This window comes from Arvicanthis niloticus, chromosome 9, assembly GCF_011762505.2.
Source record: "Arvicanthis niloticus isolate mArvNil1 chromosome 9, mArvNil1.pat.X, whole genome shotgun sequence".
Taxonomy (NCBI): domain Eukaryota; kingdom Metazoa; phylum Chordata; class Mammalia; order Rodentia; family Muridae; genus Arvicanthis; species Arvicanthis niloticus.
Genome location: NC_047666.1, coordinates 38,588,759 through 38,606,829, shown reverse-complemented (window position 1 = coordinate 38,606,829; position 18,071 = coordinate 38,588,759). Strand labels below are relative to the sequence as shown.

The 18,071-nt window shown below is 43.1% G+C and overlaps 1 protein-coding gene across 10 annotated transcripts in view; it reads left to right on the top strand.

Annotated features, from left to right (window-relative positions):
• Positions 1-18,071, top strand: part of Foxp1 (forkhead box P1) — a 504,713-nt gene that overhangs the window by 316,712 nt on the left and 169,930 nt on the right. Inside the window, exon 1 of one of the 10 annotated variants that reach the window (XM_034511418.2) lies at positions 16,192-16,350. The exons of 8 other annotated variants lie outside the window; for them this stretch is intronic. Coding sequence is in view for 1 of the 2 variants with exons in the window: in XM_076940182.1 (XP_076796297.1) it covers positions 17,070-17,114 (45 nt within the window). In the remaining variant the exon portion in view is untranslated. Of the gene's footprint in view, positions 1-16,191; positions 16,351-17,035; positions 17,115-18,071 lie in introns of those variants that run through there. One more of the 10 variants, XM_076940182.1, reaches the window with a different exon arrangement.

Here is an 18,071-nt window from a genome sequence, read left to right as displayed (position 1 = left end):
TTAGTATTACAGCCAAAACATCAGCTCCACGCTGTAACCATCATGTAACATGCACAATATAGGCATTCCACTCTGCTCACTGCAAAACCGTTCTCTCGTTAGATAGGCTGTTACTCACATTTTGACACATTTTAAACTCGTGTCTGAATTTCAAGGAAATGAGAATCCCTTGCTAGAACCTAGTAGATCTTTTGAGTTGAAAGAAAGAATGTGGTGTTACTATAATCCTCCTTTTTGGGGGGGTTCAGTTGCATTTTTTTACATTGAATTTACTCAAACAGCGATTATATTAATTAATTAACCTTGTTCTTTATTCTACAAGCTCTTCCTCCTGATGACACTCCAGTCAAGAGACAACCCTGCTTCCCTAGAAAGCACCCAGGTTCAACTGGCTCCATGCCTGTGTGCTATCCAGTACATCCTGGGGAAAATGGCTACATTGCTAAGTCATTTTTTTAATATAAGGAGGTCCATGTTTGGGCATTGAAATTAATTTCCCTTATCTCACCATACAAATAGCCACAGTGGTTTCTTTGATTTATTACCTGGGATGGTTCAGTGGCACTAAAAACAGAGAACAAGAAGACATCACCTTTACGTGGCATCATTAGTCACAGTTTTAAAAGCATCACCCTGAAGGGACGGCTTCCCCAGCCACGGGGGCCTTACTCTGTCCTCTTCCTCTGTGCTGAGAGGTTCGGGGTCCTTCCCAGCTACATAGAGAGTTCCAGGCCAGACTGTGTTATATGAGACCAGCCTTTAAAAAAAGTTATTTCTCTTACTTTCTGATAAAGTCGTGTTAGAGGAAGGCAGGGATGATATCATGGTGAAATTGATACTTACATGCTTATTGAAATAGCTGGAGTAAAGTCTTGGTGTGACAGCTGCAGCAGTGGGAGACAGAATAAAGTCTATGTCTTGCTGATGGAAGCAATGTAATGTAAAAGGGTGCGGCCATTTTGGAAAACAGTTTCTTTAAAAAAAAAGAAAGAGGAGGGGGAGGAGAAGGAAGGAGAAGAGGAGGGGAAAGAGGGAAGGAGGAGGAAGAAGAATGCTGTCACCACATTGGGAAGCATTCAGAATGTTCTGGAGTTTTTAAGTGTGTGTGTGTGTGTGTGTGTGTGTGTGTGTGTGTGCGTGTCTGTGTATCTGTGTATATGAAATATACACAAAATAGTGTGTAAGCCATCTTAAAGGCTTTATGTACAGTTGTCCCAAGCTGAAAACGTCACAAACATGCTCCAGAGGATGAGCAGGTGCAGGCAGTCCTGGGGCCCCTCTACAAAGGGTTCCAACAGGAATAGAAGACGCACTCGTACCCCACTGAGTACACTGAGTACCCCACATCAGAAGAGTCTTAAAGTACTCCTGTGAGTAACAGCAGCTTTGTGTGTCACCTTTTCATTGCTGTAACAAATTACCTGAGGAAATCAGACTAAAGGGGGAAGATTCCTGTGCCCCTGGGCCTGTGGTGAGACAGACCTTCACCACAGAAACATGTGGCAGAGAAGAGTGGCTCACTTCAGTGCCCCTGGGAGGCTCAGAGGGAGGAAGAAGGGACCAGGGATAATGTCTGCCTTTCCAGGCCTTAGCCTGACTTCTTCCTCCACCACGCCATAGTGGCATCAAGTGGCAAACTCACTGTACATATGACACTCTTCAAAACTACAGTGATAGAGACTTTGTAGATGGTTGACAGGGGCAAGGGGAAGAGGGGAGAATGCAGCCATGATGAGATGGTACCAGGCGTGTGGAAGGAGGGAATGGCCTCATCATTGCTCCTGATAGTACTGGGTGACCCCACAAATGTGTCTGTGTGACAGCTCTTACAGAATGTGCTTTCTCCTGCCAACTCACCCTATAGGTCTGAACTTCAGCATGTGGTCTGTGTCCTGATTTGCTCTTGGTCACTGTGATAAACATGACCCAAAAAAGCAAGTTAGGTAAGGAAAGGGTTCATTTGGCTTACAGATTACAACCCATCATTGAGGGAAGTCAAGGCAGGAACCCAAGGAGGGAACCTGAGAGCAGAAATGGATGTAGAGACCACAGAAGATCACTGCTGACTGACTTGCTCTCTTGGTTTCATGCCCCACATCATACCCTCACTGATAGCATCTGGTCTGTCTTACATGCTAGGCTGTGAGATGGGGAAACCTCATTGTACTGTAAATTGTCCCTCCTGGTAGAGAGGCCGTGAATCAGGAAGTGAATGTTAGGGGAGCCAGCCTTGGTCTTCGGTTACTATTGACATCTAATTTTGGATGTCTTCGTCTCTTACCCGTTTGCTAAAATAGCTTGCATTTTCATTATCAGGGAATTCCTCTTTTCTGTTTTGTTTAAAGTACTTGTTAAGAAACAGTAAAAGTGTTAAGTCTTGAATGCACCTCAGGAAGAAGAACAGCCCAGGCTATGCTGAGAGATAACCTGCCTCAAAAAAAATAAATAAATAAATAAAATGGAGTAGTTACCCCTCTCCTTGGGGTTATACTCCAAGATTCTCAGTTGATGGTGAACATAGGTCCCATCCTTGCATACTTTGTGCCCATGATAGTTGATCTGTTAATTAGTCAAATGAAAGATTAATGCTAATGATAGTAAATTAGAATATTTTTAAGCGTATGCTGGCATAAAAGTCATGCCATAGTCCCATCTATCTTTGTCAAGAGCTCCCACGGTCCTTTTGTCTTTTCCTATGTAGAGTAAGTACACTGGTGTTGCCTTTGGGCATATCTGAATTGTCAGGGTCACTGCTCTTGTGTTTGGGGGCTGTTTGTAAGTGATGTAGGGGTCTGGCAAGCACAAGCAGTATGAAGTCATAGTAAACAGAATGGCTTCTGATGGAGACTAATGGGAAGGCAGTGCATACAGCATGGACACGCTGGACAGAAGTGTATCCTTTCTCAGGTGGGATGGAGCCAAGGTGTTCACTGCCAGCCGGCTACATTGTGAGTTTCAGGACTGCAAAGGCTTTGTAGAGACCTTGTTTCAAAAATTAAAAATAAAAAAATCTCATAATTTGTGAGTTATCTATCTTTGAAAAATTCCTACTTAATATTTTTCAAATGATTGTAGACTCTAAGTTACTGATGCCTGAAAAGCAGACCTCAGATTTAGGGGCGTACCTGTACCTCCCCTACTTTTGAAAAACAGTGGAATTACAGGGCCACATCTTACTGGCTTTATGTCTCTTTTTTCATCAGTTTTTGTGGTTGTAATATGCCCCTAAAAGGAATTAGTGTTACAATCCTTATTATAAATTCAGTCTTACATATTTACTGAGTACCACCTTCCAAATTTCTTTGAAGACAACTTTTTGGGTTGGGTTGGTCTGGGCCATAGTAGAAGTAAAAAAAAAAACAAAAAAAAAGAACAATAACATTTACATGTTTTTCTCAGGCCTGAGGCATTTTTTAAGAAGCACTGTATATGTTTGAAACCGCTAACGCCTCACCACAGCTGTAACAGGTGTTGTTAGAGCACCGTTTCCTCTTCATACTTCACACATGAGGGAAGCAGGGTCGAGTAGAGCACTCCCTCGAATGCCTGGAGGGAAGGTGAGCAGCATGGCCGACATCTCCCACCCACCTTCTCCTTTCCCAGGGAAGGATCTTTTCCTACCCTGTGCGTGGGCTGTGGAAAACATCAAGAAGGGTTTATAGTGTCCTTTCTCTTCTGTAGCCAGAGACGATTTTGAATTTGCGCCTTGATCATTATTAGCATAGGTAATTAGAATAATTGGAAGAGGATGCTCATTATCTCGTGGCTCCTGAAGGAAACAGTACAAAATAAAAACCCATGCGGGGGCTGGGACAGAGCTCTGGTGGGAGGGTACTCACCCCGCATGCATGAAACACTGGCCTCATCCTTGGCACTGTGCCAACCAAAGTTGATGGCACATGCCTATAATCCCAGCACTTTAGAGTTGGAGGCAGGAGGAACAAGGTCAGCTTTGGCCACATATGAGGCCAGCCCAGGCTACATTTGAGGCTACCTCAAACCCACAAAACCAAAATAGTCTACATGGCTACATGGATTCTAAATTATACCTACCAGAATAGCTTCACCTACATCTTTTCCTAAGATGCTGCTTACCAGAAACGTTTCCTGTTGCTCCATCCTTACAGAAGAGGGGAGTGAGGCCCAGAGGGGCTAGGTGGACTGGCCTGGGCTACAGCATTCCTCTGATACTTTAATGTGTGTCCTTGGTTGCTACATTATATATTGCCACCAATATGGCAACCTAATCGTGTTCTTGGTAGCTTATGCTTGTGTAGGTCAGGAGATCAGCAGTCATAGATTAAGGTCTTATCTGGCTTGGGTTCTTGCTGAAGATTGCTTGGTACTCACAGAGGTATAGACTTCATGGTTGAAGGACTAAGGTTCTGATTCCCTTGCTGATCGTTACTTGATCCAAGGGTATACCCAGCTTTAGAGTCTCCTATCATCTCTTGCTCCATGACCAGCTCATCACAAAGCCACTGACAGTGCACCCGATCTTTCTTACACTTCCGATCTCTGACATCCACTGTCTCTGATCTCCAAATGCCAGTTTAAAGCATTCACGTGATGCTGACAGGCCCCTTCAGATAAGCTCCTATCTTAAGACCTGCTGATCTATGACCTTGTTTACAGCTGCCGATTCCCTCAGCATCAACACCTCTATTGTGACTTCCTGGGAAGGGATGGCAACCCGTCCTGGAGATATGGATGTGCGCCTAGGGTCATCTTTGAATTCTGCCTACCCTGTTACATGATGATTTGAACAAAAATAAAAGCAAAACCAAGAGCTAGCCTGAGTTATTTATGTTTCCATAGTAATTATGTAAATGCTCTGATAATTTTGTTTCTGTTTCTGCCATCAAGATGTATTTTGCACTTATTAGACCATTTAATAATGTGCATATTTGTGACCTGTGTCTGTCAGTATGTTCTAAGAGAATAAGACGTTGTATTCGTTGACTGGAGAGTGGTGTATCACTAACTGTTCAGTAAGCTTCCCTCTTCTTTGTTATCTCTGCTCCAGCTCCCAGGACCTTCCCTCTGCTTCTTTTCTTGTTTGGTTCCTTCCCTGCTCTATCTTAACTATCACTTGCTCATAGATGAATTCCCAGATGACTTAATGCCATTAGGGTAAAATCCAGGCAGTGGTTCAAGTTGTTCTTGGATTGTGGTTCTCTTATCTTTCTTAGTAGCAAGTCTCTGCCTGCATCTTAACTCTCACTCCAGCTGGACTGTGTGGGGTGTCAAAAAAGGAAGGGTCAGCTCTGTCCTCCTCTTGTTCCAAAGGCCCATGCTCAGCACACAGTAGATATGAAGCCTTCTGTGATTAATGACCTGTGAATTCGGAGATGACTCCGGTACTGGAGAATGGTTAGTGTTACCATGTGCTGCAAGAGGCTGCTAGAATCTGAAACTGAGGTACTCATGAGGTCATTGCTAAAGCAGTTACTGTTTGACAAGAACCTGGTTGACAATCAGAAAGCACTCAGAGATGGGAGACTCTGCAGACAGAAGCTGAGAGGAACAGTGTCTGCATTGTGCTGCAGAACTTGGGGTGCCCCCAGGAAGGAGGCAGGTGGTAAGCCTCAGTATCTTGGGGTAGCCTTTGCTCCTAGCACTATTCTACTTTTATTTTCTTCAAGAAAAGGAATTGTTCTGTAGCCCAGGCTATCCTTCAACTCACCAAGTTGGCCTTGAGCTTGCTGTTCTCTCACCTAGGCCTCTCAAGTGTTAGGATTACAGGTACTTTGTATTCAAAGTTTCCAGTGCCCTACCTCAGACTCCTCTGTCTCCTCCCATTCATGTTTTGTTTCTTCAGGCAGCCATAGCAAAGACCCACAGAGAAGCTGTGCAGAGCTCTGGAGTCCACCATCAACGGGCCCTTAGCTGAACCTGAATGCAGTGCCACCCTCTGGGAACTAGGCATTCAAAACACATGAGCTCAGGCAAACCGTGATTTCCTCTGACAAATGAGTAGATGATTCCCACCATGCAGGGTAGGACGATAGCGAACACAAATTCTTGGTGCATTCTTGAGTCTAAAAGATACTCTTAACATGACTATTAAACTGCACTCTCTTAAGCATGGCTCTGCACATCTGGAATGGAATGCAGATATTCATTTTAACAGTAGATAGTTTTAAAGTCTGCAGTAGATGATAAGATTGCTTGAAACACTCTGCTCTAGCTCCTAGGACCTTCCCTCTGCTGCGTTTGGATGCTCCGTTTAATTGATTTTTTTCGATCCTTATAAGTTAAATGGGGACTGCCTATGTTCACATCTTTTGTAGATAAGCACATTTCACAATGACACAACGTGGAGCAAAGCTTATCTGAGTTGTTTTATGATTCAGAAGGCACTTTGGAACCTGTAAGGCCTCTGGGTTTTTACTAGGAACTCCAGTTAGCATTTTATTGTAGCTGTTCAGAAGCATTGGTTTTTAGCCAGCTTGGAAAGCAACCTCTACCTCTCTCTCTTCCTTTTCCCATTCTGTAACACATGCTCTAAAAATAGTCAGGTTCAATCATTCCAGACCAGCTTGCTTCTGCCAGGCCCCAACACACTTGCTCGCCATCACTGGTTTGTAGACCCCCATGCCCTGGCCAGAGATGGAGGGGACTTGAGCTAGCAGATAGAGCACCATGATGCTGGAGACCAGTCTCTACCATTGCTTTATAAAGGATTAGAATTTGTTCCAGTGTGGTCAGGCCAAGAGCTGGCTGAGGCAGCTGTAGTGGAGAATGATGGAATTGACCACCAAGCTCACCTTCCCCCAGTTTGTTTTTTTTGTTTTTTTTTTTTTTTTTAAAGTCCCAACACTCTGGAGCAGTGGTTCTCAATCTTCCTATTGCTGAGACCCCTTAATACAGTTCCTCATGTGGTGGTGATCCCACAACCATTAAATTATTTTCACTACTACTTCATAACTGCAATTTCGCTACTGTACATATCTGATATATAGGATATCTGATGTGTCACCTCTGTGAAAGGGTTGTTTGACCGGTCTCAACCCACAGATCGAAAAACACTGCTTTAAAAGGACACAGCCAGTACATTCATTCTCATAGCAGGTTGGACATTCTTAGCAAATCTGATGTGGGAAGAATGGAGGGAGCTTGTGGTGTAAATATCTATTATGGGTGTCATTTCCACACAGGGCTACTATATTGCTACTGTTGCCTTTCTTCTGCCTGCCTTTTAATTCTCTGAGTGTGATGTAGAGAAATCTGTAGTGCCTGTTGTTACAGTAGCATAGACTGAGAGCCCAGTCTGGGGTTGAATTCTGTCCATGCACCATCCATAACATAGGACGTGTAAGAATGCAGTTCCCCCAGTCAGCTGAGGGTACCTAAATGATCTACTCCAGAGCTCTCCATGTGCCCCAGTTTCTCCTCTAAACTGGAGCTGGCTATTGCTCAGCTTGAGAGGAGATGCCTGGTGTATGGGAAGTACATTTAAGCCACGTGCGAACACTTTCTTATTTTTTTTATTTTGAACCAAAATTGCTCTTCGAAGTTGGGATGCCGGTTACAGAGTTGCTGGCATTATTTGGTTAGATTTCGAGGTGAAGTACGTGAAAGTGATTATAGATAATAAATATCTTTTTTAAGAAATACTTATTGCAGAGGCAGTTTTCCCACTGTTAATGAGGGCAATTTGACTTGGTTGAGGGATCGCAGTTCTTAAGAATTAATGCAGTAATCCAATTCAGAGATTTAAAGAGATCTCAGATTTTTCACAGGTCGCGTGCTAGCGAACACGCTGCTATCCGATAGCAGCTAATGGGCTTGAACGCCAGCCTGTCATTTACTGTTTCTCACTGCACAGCGGCTTTGCCCTTGGTAGAGAGTGTACTTTCTCCAGGCAGGTTATTTAGAAGTGTGGTGTATTTGTAACACTTTGGAGAGAGTATTCTATTACCCAAAGCCTCTAATGACTATGAAAACTGGGGGTTATCTTTCTTAATTACATGTTTGAAACCAAATTGCTGAAGGTCTGATGAATACAGGGCTCTGAGGAACTGCCTGCCTCCTTGCCTTCATTTTCCTATGAGGTCCTTTTATTTTATTGATGTATTTTTTAAAAACTAATTCATGTATCATTGTATTCACGAGTTTGGGTTAATTTTCACAAATACAAAGGTTGCGGGCATTATAGTCATAACTTTGCATTTTTGATAAGGGTGTATTTATTAACAGCTCACTGTGTTCTGTGAAGGCTTCTTTGTAAAGGATGGTGCAGGTGCCCCCCCAGTTCCTGATCCTGTTATGTTCCAAAATCTCAAGAATTCCATTTGAAGGCAATTAGAAGCATTCAAGTCTCCCCAAGTGTGTTGTTCCCTGCTGTTGTGCGAGCACAAGGACCTTTGTTCTTTAATTAGAGAAAGGACCAGAGCTCATTAATTGTTGTTTCACGCAGTATCAGCTCCAACAAGAGGCAACAATGCATTGCAAGGTGAAGCCTACCTGTACCAGGGGGGGCTCCTGCATTCACCAGGCCATGAAAAGATAAATGAATGGCAAAGGTGTCTATGTCTGGCTCTTCTGACCTGAACAGTTCTCAGGTACCTAGCTGGCTCTTTATCAATTTTGAAAACCAAACATCTTCTAAATGCCAGGGGGCCATCCCAACTCCTACAGAAATCTAGAACTTTACTTTTTTTTGAAAGCCCATCTTCTTCCAGAAAGCAAGTGAGCTAAGATCTCTTTGTGGCTTTTTAGTAAATTTGTGGACACTGTAGAAGCATTTAGAGCCCACTGAGTATGAGTGCATTGTTAAGAAACTTCACAGAACATAGTTACTGCAGTAATTTTTGATGTTTACTGCTACCATAGCCAGAGGTGTACAACCAGACACCTAAACTAAATCAGAAGACCTATGTTGTAGCAGTTACAACAGAAACTTCCAATTCCCACAAAAGTAGACATTTCTTCTGTATCCAAGAAATGCCTCACCTCTAGACTGATCCCCAGTGCACATGACTGGCTGGCTCCTATAACTGATGAGAATCAAGAATGCAGGGAGGAAGAAAGATGAGCAGCTTCACCTCCACACACACATCTCAGACTTCATTTAATGGATAAGGTTTTTCTGGACCGGGCTAGGATGGGCTGTTGGGGATACCTTGAAATAATAAAAGGCTATGGAAAATCAGACATGGGGGCATGAAATTGGTCAGGGGAGCAGCGAGTTTCATGTTACTTTTCATTGTCCCTGAGAAGGGGTCATCTGTCTGTCAGGTGGCCAGCTCTGGAAGGACATTGGACACTGGGGTTTGGTGAGGTCTCTACCATCAACCCCCTTAACAGTTCTCCTTCAGGTTTTGCTGTCTCCTTCCACCTTTGCTGGAGCATGAATTGCCTGTGGAGCCATAATGCTCTCGGAAGACATTGTTAACAAGAAGGCTTCGCTTCATAAAGGAAGCAGGGGCCTGGGAACTGGAGGCTGGGATCCCAGAAAAGGCTTATATAGAAACAAAGATCTCTCCCCCAGACGCCCTACCTGTTAAGGAAGCACATCTAACTTGCTATGTATGATTTTTTTTTTTCCACCAGTAATCTGGTTTTTTTTTTTTTTTAAATGTTGTATTTCTCAGGGAAAGAAAAATAGATTTTAAAATGTAAAAACCTGTTCTTCAATTGAGTATGCAAAAATCTCATTGCGGTATTTATTCCAAACCTGCTCTCATAATGTTCAGTCAAGGAGAAAACAGCGAAAAACAGTTGTTGATGGACTCAGCTCAGAACTGGATTAAATAAGCATTAGTCTACTGGAGCTGATTACAGGAATATGAAAATGCGGTATCTTAATGGTACATATTTTTATGTGGCAGCTCAGTTGCCTTTCATTTTGCAGCTAATATGTCTATTCTTATGAGTCATTTACTTCCTTAATTACCTTTTGCAGGCAAGGCACCATGGTATATTAATGTGAATGATTTTTACTGCCAGTTTATCATACAATGCCCCAGAAGTTGAAAGGCGTAATTGACTTGGAAGAACAGCTCGTGAAGGAAACAATATTTAGTTGACAGTTTTCCTTGTACTCTCTGTTGACGTTTATGAGTTTACACTATGCTAAAGGAGTCATAAACACAATTTTCTTTCAATAACAGCAAAGGGTAGCTTCTAAAATACATTTGTGAAAAACACATTTGTTCATTTCTTGAATAATAGGAAAATAACACATTTCCAGTGATAAGACCTCTTCGATTGCCAATTGAATTAAACCTTTGAAGGTATATTTATAACCTGTCTCCAAGCATTAGAAGAGACTGGGATTCAGTGGGGATTGAATCGGCTTAATGAATATTTAAATTATACACAGATTTGGGTAAGTCATATTTAAATCTAGGTGTTGGGGTGAGACTGAGCAGTCCTGCCAGCTTCCTGAATAAAGGGGAGGCAGGAAGGAGCTTGGGAATTGGGAATTGTCTGGAAGATTTTTCTCCCTGAAGGGAAAGAAAGTCTGTCACTACGTTTTGGGAAAATAAAATATAAGAAGGCACAATGGGTGCAACTCCTTATAAGGTCTGGACTTTGAACAGTTAAAATAAGCCTCCAGTAGCTCTCTCTAGCTGTGCAGCCTGGAAGGATGGCTTCTCCTGAACTCCACTTGGCAGGTTCTGCCTTCAGCCTGCTTCTGCAGCCCCCACCACCACCCACCACCCCCAGCCCCCACCCCCGGGGCTGTGCGGACTCTGGTTTTGGCACATCGGTTCAGAGAGAGTTAAACTTTTTCAGAGTTTTCTGGATTGTTTGCAGTTCAGTCCTGTGCAACATAATGAAAGTTTTCTAGCCATCTGTTGTTAAGCTGGCGGTGAGCAAGGCCAGTATATCCAAACAAAGTCCTGGCCGCTGTAAACTGAACCTGTCAGCTTAGCATAGCTCTGCTGACCCTTCCAGCTCACAGGGCAGCCCTTGGTACCAGGCACTCACTGCTGAGAGCTTTCAAAGGGGAACTATTTTGGGGGTAGGCAGTGGGGCCTGTTTACTTTCCCCTCTGTGTACCTCTCGCTGGCTTGGACTAGTTTATACTTAATGTTTAAATGGATACTTGTCCTCCCTCCTTTTTCAGAGAAAAGGACTTACTCCTTGCCAGGGGATTTCACTTTTAGGAAAGTGTGTAAATGTTGATAAATATGTGTGAGGCAGCTATGGTTCAAAGGGATATTTTATGCAAGTATCTTGGTTTCATTATTTTGTCTCCAGTGTTTGGGGAACAAATCATTCGGGCAAAGAAACTCCTACATTTATTGCATAGCTTATAGCATTTAAAACTGTTTATGGTTTTAAAAGGACTTTTTTATTCTTTTTTTTTTTTCCTTCTGCAATTTGTATTTCATCGGCTTGAGTTAGTGCGCAGCGTTACTTGACTTGGCAGAACTTAGGCAATGCTCCCTGCTATATGGAAGAGCAACCTCCTTGTCTGAATTCAGTTACAGTGTATAGCTATTGCCTCAAATTACACAGCTTAACCCTTAAACCTTTGTGTTATTTTCTGGCACCTCTTCCCTTCTGCAGCAGTGAACTATTCTTGACTGTTTATGAAGTATTCTTATGAATTTCGTTTGTATGCATGTGTATGTACATTTGCACATGGATGTCTGTATATGTACACACACATGCAATAACTTACATATCTATGTGTATATCTGTTGGATGTATAAAGACTATTTAGTCATCTTTATAAACCTGTTCCTACTTGACCTTTGTGGCTTAGTGACTATGACATACACTTATTTCCTGTCATGCACTGATTATATTTGTGCCTTCCATTAGAAGTCAGCCATGGGGAGCTGTCACCTAACCTTGGTATCCATTTCAAGCCATTAAAACATCCAGGGAATGTGGCCACCACCGTTGAATGGTCATTCCAAAGGACTTCTTAGTTCCTATTAACGAGAAGCAGACCTCAAGGTCACATGGCAAGAGGACAGGCAGGTGGGAGATGCACATTTACACATTTGTACATAGCACCTGTGTAAAGGGGTGTGGTTGCAACTCTACAGTCAAAGAATGTGCAAGAGACCGGAAGCCATAAGTGGGAGTGGGGACACTTAAGCCTTCCCTTCTAAGACAGTGGACTGTTACACTAGTGAAAAAAACATGCCATTTAAAATTTAAAATGAATGTGCTTATTTAATAATACTATGGAGTCCTCATCCATAGTATTATTTAGAAGTTTAGAAGGTAACTGACATGCAAAATGCTCTGGTTTTGGTTTTTTGTTTTTTTGTTTTTTTGTTTTTCCACTTACGTAGTGTTTCAAGTGGAAATGCCAGGTGCTGGCTAAGAACCTTGGTGTTTAGGATACTGCCTTTCGGAACATAACCTTGTATTTGGTTGTGTGTCCTTATTATTATTTTTTTTTCAGAGCAGACCCTGCTCGGAGAGGTCACCTATTAGCTGTGTTCTTGCTGTCTTAAACTCGGCCCTTCTGTCTATTAAAATCAAACCACTATGTAAACATTCCAGTGTTGTTCTTGGTCTCCACAATGGCCACGGGGATCGGGTTTCACCTGCCTGCACATCTTCAAGCAATTAAAGCAATTAGTGAAGCCATTTCACATTCTAAGATTCAAGGTCTACGGTGACATTCAAGTCCAGCAGAAGTCTGAAAGGGGAAAGGACAGGCCTGAAGTGTGGCTACCATTCCATGGCCCTGAGCAGACAATCTCTCCGTTAAAAATGGTAGCTCTTTAATGGTGTTATTATGAGGTTTTTAAATGACATCTCAAAAGTTGTTTACATCAAAAAAGCCCAACAGTCATTTAATTATACTAATGAAGGCCTTCTTACTTGGCAGATTTTTTTTTTAAAGACCTTTAATGTCCAAAGAAATGGAATGTTACTTCTTGCATCAAAGTGGCAGCAATTGCATTCTTTGTGGAGGAAAAATTTATTTTCTAATCTACAAGGGAAATTGCATTTCACTTTTATGGTAAACCTCCCTTGTTTGGGGGTAAATTACAGTCATGTGGAATATCGAAGTTGAGAAGTTTGGAGAGCAAATGTTGAAAGCAACTACCTCATTCCTTTCTTGCCGGTGTCAGGGAATAACAGGAGACTGGCTCCTTTGATCTAGTGCGATTTAAAGCAAAGATTCAGCCCTGAATATACGGTATTCCATGGAATGGGGCAGAGGTGACTTGAGAAAAACAGCTTAGACTCTGGAATGGAATGTGCTGTTTGTTTGCTTGCTTGTTGTGTTGGGAATGTAAGTGTAACCTGGAAACTATGTTGACAACATGTCATGCTGTTTTGAACGAAGAAGAATTTGTTTTGACAAAATAAATATAAACGTGTTTTGACTTAAAGGGGATTCTTGTAAAAGTAGGAAAATATTTACAAACAGTGTGAATGTATACCGTGTTTTGACTATGAGCTAAACAGAAAAATATTTATGTTAAAAAATACAAAATATTTACCCCAAATTTAAACACATGGCAAAGCCCAACATACCATGTGTTGACACGCCCAAAGAGTTTATGAACGGAACCTGGACAGTGGCCCCCAGGATTGTACTGCCGTGCTCCCAAGACATGCCACCTAAAACTCTGCACCTATCCCTATTGCAAAGGGACTTTGAGACTGGCCCCTGTGTGACTGTTGGGCGCCATTGCTGAATTCACACACCCTTGTTTATCAGTGCTGGTTGTGGTCAGCACTCCCAAGGACTTTCTGGAGCTTCCAGCAATGTCATCCTTCTGGCTAAAGCTAAAGGAGCTACCTGAGCATGCTCTTGAATCACCCTTAGCATGCAGGGTTCCCTAGCAAAAGCCTGCAGCGCCTCCTCCCCAAGAATTCCTATCCAGTCTGGCGAGATAATGGGACTACCTTAATCTTTATAATAGCACGGCTTCGTATGGCATGTTTTCATGACTAAACTGAGCACATATTTGAAAGGCAGATCTTATGTGCCTATTCTAACTGCTGAGGGCGTCACCGTCTACCAGCCTTACTCCTAGTCGTTTGTCTCCACAGTTCTATCTCAGTTATCCAGGAATCCTGTTGGTACAAGGCAAGCTGTAAACTCATTGCAGCTTGGAAATTTAGGTTGTGCATTTTTAAATCCATATTTTATTGTGAGCTTACTGTGGACAGCAGGGGGATGATGAAGGGAGACGGGGAGGCAGTAATAATTAAAAATCTTGGCATCCTATGAAAAAGAGAATCTCACTTTCCAGTCCCAGAAGTAACAATTCCGAAAGAACCACAGGGTAAATTGTATGGAATGCTGACATCCTTTAGTCCGTCTGGTTCTGCCATTTCCCTTTCAGTGTTTATTAATAAACAACTCAAGCTCAGAACTGTTCAGAGAATGCCTTTTTCTGTTGTTACATGTATTGACTTTAATTTAAACAAGAGATATCATTTAAAAATTGTATGCCTCTAAGAAAAAGTTCTTTAAAATTTTTTATGCCCATGAAGAAGTTCTTGCAATAATCCCTTTAAGAGACACTGCCTGAGATGGCTTCACAGCTCCTAGGGGTGGAACAGTGACATATCTCTGGGAGTGAAGGAATCTGACTGTTTGTATGACTGCAGGTGGGGCTCAAAGTCAGTGGTGCCTGGCTATATGAGGAGAGTGTTAGTCCCATCCCAGGTTGGTTTCTACAGGAGCCTCCTGACAGCCCACCTCCCCTGGGCCAGCCTGTGTGCTCTCCTCTGCTGCTTCTGGGAACAGAAAAGCATGGCAGTGCAGTGTAGCACAGTGGAGCCTGGGCATGTGTCTTCCTTTCTCCCCTGCCCCTTGAAGCAGATTGTTAGCAAATCCTTTGTAACCTCTGTAAATGAACCAGCCCAGTTAGAGAAGAAACTCTGCTTTGGCCGCTCCACCCTCATGCAGGGAAGAGGCAGACTTGGAGGCTCAGGAGGGAGGTGAGGCAGAAAAACCAGATTGATCCCGTTCCCCCACCCCACACCCCCTTCCCCTCATCTCGTTTCTGTGATCTGCCTTTTGAACTGTTTTTGTGGCTGATCAGCTCCACCTAATATGTCTCTTGATTTCTGCTATTGTAATACTCGGGCGACATGCTGTTCTCTTCATTTTTGTAAGCTTTAGATGCTTCTGCCTGTCATATTCTGGCGGTTTATCTTCAGCGTCTGGATTTGCTTTCAGACTTGAATGTCTATCAAGCCTGCCATTGCTTTGAATGTGAGATCAAAAGAAGATGAATTCCAGTAAAGAAAAAAAAATTTCCTTCTATGAAGAAAAGATCGGGGCCTATGTAAACACCTCACTGACAGCTCCCAATGAGTTATTTTAGCCGAGTATTAGCACCTGCCTGACAGGCAGGCTGGCGTTCCATGCTTAATAACAAATCAGATGCTTCTGTGGCAGGGGAGCTCTCGGCCACAACAGCAATACATTTTAGGAAGGAAGCCTTCCGTTCTCTCCTTGTTTCCAGTTGAATATGGCTGTTTGACTCTTCCTCTCAAGGTTTCAAGCTGATCTGCTGTACTGCCTGTGGTTCACTTTTTTTATGGTACCTGTCAGGTTCTACTGGTGACTGAAGACAGGACCTCAATAATCAGGTTAGGACAGAGTAAGGAAGTGGGCAAGTGGGTGTTGTGTGGTACACAGGTAGTTTCCCTGATAGAGGAGGTGAATAGAGAGGAAAGGCAATCAAACCAGACAGAGGTGCACATCCCTGGAATACTGGATGATATGATCTTTAAAAATATGTGACCAAAATCCTCTAAAGTCAGCAAGGTCTGAAGGTCTGAATATCTCCTCTCTCTCTCTCTCTCTCTCTCTCTCTCTCTCTCTCTCTCTCTCTCTCTCTCTCTCCCTCCCTCCCTCCCTCCCTATGTAAATGTCACCACAAAAATATCTTAAGAACAGGTTTCCTGAAGGCCTGTTGGTGTGTGCTTGCCTGCTTGCAGGAGCTGTGTTTGGCTAGGGTTTGGTCTACAGGGCACACCGTGTGTGCTGTGTCCCTGCTTGCTATCCTGGAGTGCCTTAGGTGCGTTGAACATTAATAGATTTCTTTAAGTGCTCTGTGCAACTTTGAAAATTACCTGCAAGCTCCAACTGATCTTCCAGCTTTGAAAGTGAAGAATTACTTGAGGAATTCTTGTGGTTTCCTTGTCATTGAGTGAGAGCCCAGGCAGCTACTGTGGAGCCGAACCTCCCTGAGGTTGCCTACAAAGGGCAGTGTTCCAGTGTGTTCTCTCTCCTCGAGTGTGCTTCAGCGCTCAGCACTTCCTGTTTATTCAAACATCTCTTTTACCACTCGGCAAACCCCCGCTTCACAGAAACAGCCAGAGCTCATCCACGGCAACACGGAACTGCAAAGGCAGACGGTACAGATTCACTCCGTCAAACTCTTCATTTTCTCTGTAAGTGCGCGGGTTGGGGGGGAGGGGAGAACATTTTCAATGGGCTAAATAAACTTTTAAGCTAGGATCTTTGCTTGGGCAGACATCCTGTAAGGGGGAAAATGAGATGCTTCAAGTTGTTTACTGTGTTTCCTTCCCTCCTCCTCTCTCCATCTAAGCTTTATTTTATTTTCTTCTTCTTCCCTTTTTTCTTTTCACCATAGAGATCTGAGAGGACGGAATCCTGCTAACTCCTTGATAATTCTCTCTTGATTTCACATGTGGCTTTGGCTCTGATCAGGAAGAATCAGCCAGTGTTGCCAGACACTTCCACAGACTGAATGTAGACTGTAACTTTCCCTCTGCATGCTTGTATGTGCTGTCTGCTTCTTTTCTTCCTGTTATGTTATCTCAAGTTCTGAGAGAGTGTGAGGACGGTGCCTGTGACACTCTGCAGAGTTGTCCTCAGGGTTTGACATCATGACACCGTCATCATGGGCAAATCGGTCTTGATAATATTTGTACCAATTTCATGCCAATAAAAGTCAGACTGCCGAAACACGCACGGTCATTATCTCATTCATATTACTATTGTTTAATCGGGGAAGGCTGCAAAGGGAGAGAGAGCCTGCCTTGCTTCCAGCAATGGTTGTTAACTTTGATATCGGACCCTCTTCTGAACGTTTTCACTGTGGGTAATTGGGGTGGCAGCAAGCTCCGGCACTGGGGCTGGCAGAGCCATGTTACTCTTGGGCTCTTCGGGAGAAGTGACTTTCAAACACATGGTATGAGCTTTTTAAAAATGGTTCCACCTTTTTCCTGCCCTGGTCCACCCTCTGGTCTGTCTTCCCTCCTCCCTCTCCACCTCCTCTACCCCTGTTCTTCAGCTTCACTATAATTGGCAAGCCAGGTGCTATTTTGTTGTTGTTGTTGTTGTTTTGTTTTAAAGCTATGTACGGATGAGGGAATAGACAGGAAGTAGAAAATTGGCTCTTTTGATCTTAAGAGAATTGCTATTATTCTGAACTTGATTAGTCCTCAGACTAAATATCCATAAACTTCAATGTTTTCAACAGTATCTGTTAGGCTAGAGAAAGAAATAGGATTTTCATACTTGTCCAGACCATCTAATAGGAAAAACATCCGTCCACACAAATAAACAAGTCTCGGTTTCTGTGTGTACTGCTGTGGCTGAGATGGCTGTTTTTAATGTCCAGAAGTTGTTCTGCTTTGCAAGGGGGGGTGTGGGGGGAGTGCTGTTTGTGACTGCCTTAAGGACAATTTGTTTAACAGTAGGAGTAATTGTGGGGAAGATGGAAAGAGTGAGTGGGGCTATTTACTCAGATGTTAGAGTAGGTGTGGGGCCGAGCAGCAGTGTGGGAACAGTGGGTCGCTCTGCTTGCTATCGCAGCCTGCTTGATGACCATCAAATTTCCCAGCTCGCTGATTTTGTTTTTTCTGGATGGCATGTTTGATTATTTATCAGAAGGGAAGGGAGGAGGTGAGGCAAATAAACATGTGACCAACGTCTGTTTTGTTTTCCACTCTGAGAGCCATGCCCTTTACCAGATACACAGAAAATAATAAATGCATTGTTTTAGGATAAAAGGAAATTATACATGTCCTTTTTTTTAAAAGACAACCGAGTTAACCCTTGAGGCTCAGAAGCTTGCTGCTTCTCTCTCTCTCTCTCTCTCTCTCTCTCTCTCTCTCTCTCTTTTCTTCTTTCTTTCTTCATTTCT